This window comes from Cicer arietinum, chromosome 5 (genome assembly GCF_000331145.2).
Source record: "Cicer arietinum cultivar CDC Frontier isolate Library 1 chromosome 5, Cicar.CDCFrontier_v2.0, whole genome shotgun sequence".
Lineage (NCBI taxonomy): Eukaryota > Viridiplantae > Streptophyta > Magnoliopsida > Fabales > Fabaceae > Cicer > Cicer arietinum.
Genome location: NC_021164.2, coordinates 58,112,237 through 58,120,872, shown reverse-complemented (window position 1 = coordinate 58,120,872; position 8,636 = coordinate 58,112,237). Strand labels below are relative to the sequence as shown.

The window sequence follows — 8,636 nt, the reverse complement described above, 5'->3', positions numbered from 1 at the left end:
ATAATTGTCCGATTTTTTCTCTCGGCCACGCCATTTTGCTGAGGCGTATAGGGTGGTACAACCTCACGCACTATACCCTCATCATCACAATACTTCCCAAATTCTCTCGAAGTAAATTCGCCTCCGCCATCGGTTTTGAGAATTTTGAGTTTGTGATCGCTTTGCCGCTCAACCATGGATTTAAACCGTTTGAACACCTCAAACACCTCATCCTTCCTCTTTATGAGATAAATCCATAGATTCCTACTAAAATCATCGATAAATGTGACAAAGTATCGATTACCTCCATACGAACTGACTTGCATTGGTCCGCACACATCGGAATACACCACCTCAAGCTGATGTTTGGTCCTATGACATGCATCTTTGCTGAAACAATTCTTGTGTTGCTTACCTTGTATACACTTTTCACATATCTCAGCTGGAATATTGATACTAGGCAGTCCGGTCACCATCTCATACTTTTGCAACGCGTTGAGATCTCAAAAATTCAAGTGTCCAAGACGGTAGTGCCACAACCATTCATGACGACTTGCCGCTGTAGCTAAGCACCTATCCTCCATGATTTCCAACTCAATCTTGAAAGTCCTATTGGCAGCCATAGGAGCCTTAAGGATCAAAACACCGTTTTGGTCCAAAACCTTGTTTTCCATCCGAATCATGTAATTCCTCTCAAGCAATTGGCCAATACTCAAGAGATTACACTTGATTCCTGGAATGTACAGCACATTGGTAGCCATAGGAGCCTTAAGGATCAAAACACCGTTAACACCGTTTTGGTCCAAAACCTTGTTTTCCATCCGAATCATGTAATTCCTCTCAAGCAATTGGCCAATACTCAAGAGATTACACTTGATTCCTGGAATGTACAGCACGTCTTTGATCAAGGAATGACCACCATCCCTTCTCATGATCAAAACATCACCAACACTGTCGGCCGCTAATGTCATATCATCCGCGAATTTCACTCTACTTCGCGTGGCTTGATTGATCTTCACGAACCAATCCTTTCTTCCTGTCATATGTGTCGAACAACCTGAGTCCAAGTACCACTCATTTCTCCCTTGGGCTCCATCTCGAACTGTTACCATTGCGCTTTTCTCCGAATGCGTTTTTGCAGATTTTTCTGCACTGCAATAGTTGTTGTCCAACAACTTCCTCTTGTCACAGTTGTTGTCTAGCACCTCTTTAATGCCATAGTTCTCTTACATGATCATCACAAGAACCGTGTTATCATAATCCACGTCTTGCCTAGCAACCTTAGCCTCATCCGCATGATTCTCCCTTGGTTTCGCTCTACACTCTCTTGCGAAATGCCCAATCTTTTGACAATTGTAACACTTCTTGATACTTTTGTCGAATGGCTTGTAGTTGTCTTGACCACCACCTTTGGAACTGCCCTCACCTTTCCTTGAATTTTGTGACTCTTTTCCATCAAAATTCTGGAAATTTTTCTTTCCTCTAGAAGGCCATTTCCCTTTTGATTTCTTATTCTTCTCGTTGAAACGGGCTTGCAAAGCAACTTCCACTTTGGCTTTATCGTTTCCTCTTTCGTCCATCATTTGTTCATGAGCTTCCAATGAACTTTGAAGTTCATCTTTCGTCATCGTCTTGAGATCCTTCGATTCCTCAATTGCCACCACAATATTATCGAATCTTGGTGTTAAAGAACGCAATACCTTCGACACAAAATTTTGTTCGGAAACGGCTTCACCACACGACTTCGTTTGATTCCCCAACCGTGTCACACACGTCACGTAATCGTTAATCGTTTCCTTGTCTTCCATTTGAAGTAACTCAAACTGCCGCTTATGAGTTTGTAACCTCACCACCTTCGCCTTATCCGCACCAGCATAAGCTTTCTCAAGAATACCCCAAGCTGTCTTCGTCGAGTCGCAATCGCCAACTTTTTCAAAGTTGTCACTATCGACGCAAGAATGGATCAAGAAAAGGGCCTTGTAGTCTTTCTTCTTATCTTCCTTGAATTTCGCTTGTTGGGCTGCTGTAGCCTCTTTACCAAGAGGAGTAATGCCATCGGTAATCATATCAAGAACATCTTGATATCCAAACAAAACTTTCATTTGTTTGTGCCATTTGTCATAATTCTTCGAATCAAGAATCGGAAGGTTGGTAGGGATTTTGTCATTGGAAACGGACATGTTTGCAACGGGAATTGGATATGAACCTTGCTCTTGATGCCAGATGTTGGAACACAATCAAGAGTGGAGGGTGAATCAATGGTGAAAAATCGATAATTGAAAACTTTGGTGTTTGAGAAGATGATGGAGAAAAGCGAGAGATTATTGAAGAGAGTGTTTTCTTTATTTCACTATATTATCAAAATGACATTTGTTTTTAAAACTATACACACAAAGGTATTTATATGGGGTACAACGTGAAACCAATTAATTTGGCCCAAAACAACATTTGAATTATATTTCACTTCCAATACAGTGGACCCCATCTAAAGAATCCATATTGAGCTCACCGTTGAAGATGCTCTTAGAAAGAAATTTACTTTAAGAAGTTTATATGGTATTATTTTCATAATCAAGGGGAGTCTTATACAAGACCATGACTGCACATTGTTAATTACTGTATTGTTATTGTGTCTTCTTCTTAGAGGTTATTTAAGATAAATACTTAGAGTTTGTTTTAAATTAGCTTATTTTGAATTCATGTAGATTTATCTAGTGACATTAGCCTTTTGTAAAAGTGTTTCGGTATATTTACGAGTTTCAGTAAGCATCTTTCATCATTTTTCTCCCAAATATTTGTTTTTTAAAATTTTCTTTATTTAAATAGTACTAAATAAAAGTTAGAGACCGGCCATACTAAAGTTAATATAAGAGTCAAAAACAAAAATGGTAATATGAAATCTAAAGAGAATATATGAATAACTTTATTAAAAAATATAATTATTTTAAAAAGAAGCCCCAAGATTTATATACGTTTTCACTTTATAATTAATTTAATATGTTATGTTTTGATTCACATTGGTTTGAATCTTCAATTATTTTTTCTAGAATATAATTGTGTCATAAATATTGGTAATTGTTAAACTTTTAACTTCTAAAAAAGGATTTTTTTTAAATAATTTTTTTCTTTTAACCAAAATGTCATACAACCAAAAAAATATTACGTGATTGTCTTACTTTTTCAACTCAATAGGAGGTTGCTGGTCCAAGAAGCGACCAAACCATTTTTTTTATTCGTAATAGGAGGTCGATGGCCCAGGGAGCGACTTGCTACTATCATTTGGTTTTTTTTTCTTCATCATTTTAACAATTGTTATTAATTATTTAATAAATTAAAAAATAATTAAATTATTTAAATAATAATAATAATAAAGTAAAATAAATTAAATAACATAATAACAATCATAAATTATAATTATAATTAAAATAGTAAATTATATTATAAATTTCAAAGAAAACACATCAAATTTGAGTAGATGTGTCAACAATATTTGAACTATGTTTTTTAGTATGACCAGAGACTCGACATAATCTGCATTTTCTTGGTATTCTTTCTGTAGTGTCCATTTATGTTCTAATGTGTATGCTATTTGGGCGACCTTTCTTAAGTCTTCGCATTAGTGGTTTGTGACACACCTTAACACCGTCATATTGTGGCCAATATCATTCGTTTGGTATGGGTTGGAACGCTTCGTCGTAGACTTTTAATACTATTTCCACCTTGTAAACATTAGGCATAAGGCTCCAATAATCATATTTTATGCTAGAACATGTTGATATCACATGTGAACAAGACATATGTTTAGGTTGATATTTCCTACATACGCACCACTTGTTAGGAAGGTTTACACATAAATGATCAATTGGCCGCTCTTCTCTTGGGACTACTGTCTCGTGGACCATGAAAGTATAGTTGCTCTGATCAAAATTATCGACTCTTTGACTATTGGATTTACTTATTTCCAATTTCATAAAATTTATGCAAGTTTCTGTGTATACTTAACTAGAAGCTAAAATTGATGCGTGTTGTTTTTCTATTGTTGGAAACAGTGTCCCAGTTTTAAAATAAGTTGATTGGATCAAAGCAGTGATGAGACAGTTGTGTGTGCCTTTTAATACTCTGTTAATTGATTCGACAAGGTTGGTTGTCATCTGACTATAACGACTACCTCCATCGAATGCTTAAATTCAATCTTGTCGTGGTATGTTATCTAACCATTTCAAAGTCTCTGGGTTTACTATATCGATTTCTATGCGGTAGTATCGATATGTAGGCTTATTGATCGAGTAACCTGAATTGAAATATTACACAATGTATTATTACACTAATTATAAAAATTAAGAATGAAATTATTAAAAATTACACTAATTATAAAAATTAAGAATAAAATTATAACGCATACAAATAACTTTTTACTTCAAAGCATTGTCCTTAATCTCCATTGTAAAATTTTGTGAAATATATCGGACGCAGAATATATGCTTTGACGAATGATCTTGCCACTAACTATTTAGATTATTATAAGCACTCTTAATGGATTTATGTCTATCTGAAATCAAACAAATGTTGGCTTGTGGAGTGACGTATTTTCTCAAAAAGAAACTCCAAACCTCTTTTGTCTCACCTTCTACAAGAGCATAAGCAATATGAATCACATTGTCGTTCTCATCATGTGCAACTGCTACCAATAGAGTTCCCTTGTACTTGACGTACAACCAAGTCCCATCAATTTGTACTATTGGTTTGCAGAATTTAAACGCAGATATGCACGGAACAAAATCCCAAAATAGTCTATGAAATATCTTTATCTCATTTATCAAACTATTCTCGTGATAAGCTGAGATCGTTTCTATTTTAATTTTGGTTCATGGAGCAAACGTTTGCATAACCAATAACCATTGTGGCAGTTGATTGTAAGACTCTTTCCAATTACCTTTAATTTGTTCGATCGCTTTGTTTTTTCTCATCCATACATTTCTATAACTAACTTTGTAGTTGTGTAAAGCCAAAATCTGAGCAATAATGACATTCACTTTGATTGAAGGGTCCACTTTCACAATTTGCATTACGTTTGTACACATCATGTTAGAATCGAGCTGCATATGATCTTGTGACAATGCAAAATTTGTGCATATATGAGGCACATTCAAATACAAGGGAACATTTTCATTGAATATTGAATAAAATTAAATTTTAGGCTTGATAGTTTTAGTCCCCTATTTTAGCTGAATCGCGAAAGTAGTCATCCCATTTTATTTCTCCTCAGTTTTGGCCCAAAATTCTGTTTTGGGAACTGGATAAATGGAATGACTACTTTCGCGATTTAAACAAACTATATTGAATATTCAACAGAATAATTTCATTGATTGAAAACAAATCACAATAATCACATCTCTTTCTTACGTTAAATCTAATATATTAAAACATTTGTAAGTATTTATTTTTTTATTAATAATTTATTTAGTCTAATTGATTAGTTTATTTTTGTTATATATTATTAATTTCAATTACCCTTATTATATTATCAAATCATATTATCATATATATTGATTTAATATATATTATCCAATATATTACATCAAATCACATATATATTTTACAGATTATAAGTTCTTTTTAAATATTTTATTTTGATTTATACAACACACCAAATCATTTAAATATCATCAAAAGATATTTTGTTTTATTTTCATACTATTAATATAATTTTTATTATTATTCTTATTATTTTTTTATTATATTTTGATATATTTTTTTAGTTTAAATATACATTTTTTTAAACTTATAATATAATTTATTATTTTTAATTATAATTATTATTTATTAATATATTTTATTTTACTTTGTCATTAATATTTTTATTTTTTACCAATTTAATTATTTATAATTTATTTTTTAACAAATATTTATAATTTATTTTTTATTTTACTAACATTCTATAGGGTTGAAAAAGTAAAGATTAAAAAAATAGATATTTTTGGTCAAAAAAATAGATATTTCATATTATCAAATTTTGGTTAAAAAAATAGATATTTTAAAAAAATCTTCTAAAAACTATATTACTATTTAAAATTGCTCATAGTTCATTTTTATATAAAATCAGAAATATTAAAATTATTCAATTTTAATGGAATAGCTTTTCAAAACTAGTTTTTAAACTCAGATAACCCTAATTGATTTTTTATAAATCAGTGAAAAATGACAATTCATAAAAAATGACAATTCATAAAAAATGACTTCTTACCCTTCATTTTATTAGATAAGTGGAAATTTAGACAAACATCCGACTAACAAATTAGTTCACTTAAACTCATTGTAACAACCAACGAACAACTTTAGATATTAAAGTCATAAACATTATCAAAATTGCGTAAAGAAGAAAATCTCAAAATCACGATGAAATCCGATTATTAATCTACACATTAGAAAAAAGAAGAAAAAAACAAAAGGAATAAATATAAAACAAATATTAAAAAAGATGTAGGTCTTAACCAGGCCCTCAAATCAATTCAAGGATCAGAGAGGGCAGACATGCGGACCTAAAGAAATTAATTTCCGTGCACACAACCATGCTTCCTTCATTATTTCATCCAAAGCATCGGCTTATTGTGCACGGATCCATTTATACTTAAAAAATCATAATATAAAAATATTGAAAAATAGAGATGATAGAAATATGAACATGAATTCAAAAAACTAAGAAAATAGTCGTCAATAAAAAAGAAGAAGAAAAACAAAAAACGATATCTAATAGCGTATCATATGTGAAAGAAACGATTAGGTTTAAGCTGAGACTTGAGATATGAACGGTGGTATACTGGTATTTATACAAGGGCGCAGAGGTGTTTAGGGTTTGGCCAATTCAAACGGCGATTACAAAGTTTAAGTCAATTTTTGGGCTCGGTTATTTATGGGCTTATTTTATTAAATTGTTAAGAAGCTTGGCCCAAGCAAAAATCAAATGTTACTTACACCGCCATAATTCCAAATTCTCACTTAACTTTTTCTATCACAAACATTTTATTATATCCCATTGATCCTATCCTTCAGGATTTAACTTGAAAATAGAAGAATAATATGATACGCGGATAAAATGACTTATGTTATCTTATTTGTTCACAAAACATGGATTAAGATATCAGATTGTAATTTGAAAGACTTAGTTCAACTAATAAATATCGATATTATTATGTTAAATAATATATCTGAGTGTAAATAAAAAGACAATTATAATGATAATGTTTAGAGTGGTAAAGTGTTTTATATTGTCTATTGTGAATTAATATAAATTTTTTTTGAAACTCTAACAACAACGATACGACTAATATGATTATCCAATTAGTGTCAGTTTGATTAAAAATAAATAAATATTAGTTACAAAACTTAATTTTTTAAAACAAGAAAAATAAATATTATAATTATAAAACTTAATTTATGTTTGTTTTTTTTTTTTTTTATAATATCGTTGAAGTAGCACCGATCAAGTTAATGTTTCAACCATAAAAACGTGGTGACCTTCAACTTTTACTTAGAAATGAGAACATTGATTTTCGTCAATATTTTGTGCAAATTTCAAACATAAATTCACCACATGAAACACTTTTCCATCCTAACAATTTCCTTGCATTCATTCATTATAAACATAAAGTAAAGGATTCATACACATTTTAAGGGGGAAAAATTCAATTACATATTACCATACTTTTACAAATGACATACATAGAAACATATATCACATACAACACTCATACATAAACACTTATAATTTTCAAACACTCTTTCAATATTTCATTTTTCTTCTATATCTCTCTTCCTATCACATCATCACCATATCACATCATCATCTTTATTTCTTTCTCTCTCAAGTAGTTGATGAGGTGTATGAATGTATATAAGATTAGTTTTGAAGTATTATAAATGTAACTAATTTTAATATTGTCAACCAATAACAAATTACTTCATCTTTTAGTTGACAACAAACTTATTTTACAAACACGAACATTAAAATCATATTTTGTAATATACCACTTCAATCTTTTATTCTATGCAATCCGCAACAATCTTTATTCAAGTCCATGTCTCTGTTTATATTGCTTTGCAAAATCATAGATTTTGTGAGGGTGAGGGAGTGACTTTGCCACACTCTCCTTTTCCATACACCTCTTGGCCCAAGTCACAAGCTTAGGACACTCTTCCTCTATGTTTAGTTTCCCATAGGTCTCATAAGTGTAAAACCAACTTGTGAAGGGAATAAGAGCCACATCAACATACCCAAACTCCTCTCCACCAAAATATGGCTTATCTCCAAGCTCTTGTTCTAGAGTCTTCAAGCATTCTATAAACTTCTTTTTACCCTCTTCTTGTTCTTTACCCTTTCCTATCCACACCTTCTTTCCAATGCTGTATACCTACATCAAGGAGAATCCAACAAATTAATTAAACCAATATGCCATGTGAATCAATTTTCAAAATTCTAAATGTTATATGAAAACACAAATATTAATACTTTATACTATAAAAATAAATATATATAGTATGTCTTCTCTTGAAATAGCCAATTGGGCGTGAAGTATTGATAGTGAAAAAAACGGGAGTTACAAATATCAAATTTTATACTATTTGATTATACGTGGTCTAATGTATTTTTATTTATTAAG

General features: G+C 31.2%; 2 protein-coding genes and 1 non-coding gene across 3 annotated transcripts in view; all 3 read right to left on the bottom strand.

Moving 5' to 3' along the window:
- Nucleotides 1-1,205: 1,205 nt before the first annotated feature.
- LOC140920528 (uncharacterized) lies at nucleotides 1,206-5,045 on the bottom strand. The gene is made up of 3 exons (XM_073368816.1): nucleotides 4,913-5,045; nucleotides 4,604-4,714; nucleotides 1,206-2,191 (listed from the first exon to the last, which is right to left on the bottom strand). The coding sequence occupies exons 1-3, from the start codon at nucleotides 5,043-5,045 to the stop codon at nucleotides 1,206-1,208; spliced, it is 1,230 nt and encodes a 409-aa protein (XP_073224917.1).
- Nucleotides 5,046-6,455: 1,410 nt separating this feature from the next.
- LOC113786826 (small nucleolar RNA snoR100) lies at nucleotides 6,456-6,563 on the bottom strand. The gene has a single exon (XR_003473140.1). It is a non-coding gene; the product is annotated as a small nucleolar RNA snoR100 (small nucleolar RNA).
- A 1,081-nt stretch (nucleotides 6,564-7,644) lies between these two features.
- LOC101507299 (probable glutathione S-transferase parA) overlaps nucleotides 7,645-8,636 on the bottom strand; it is a 2,412-nt gene continuing 1,420 nt past the window's right edge. The window contains exon 2 of the mRNA XM_004500318.4: nucleotides 7,645-8,387. Within this exon, the coding sequence (XP_004500375.1) occupies nucleotides 8,043-8,387 (345 nt within the window). The 3' untranslated portion in view covers nucleotides 7,645-8,042. The remainder of the gene's footprint in view (nucleotides 8,388-8,636) is intronic.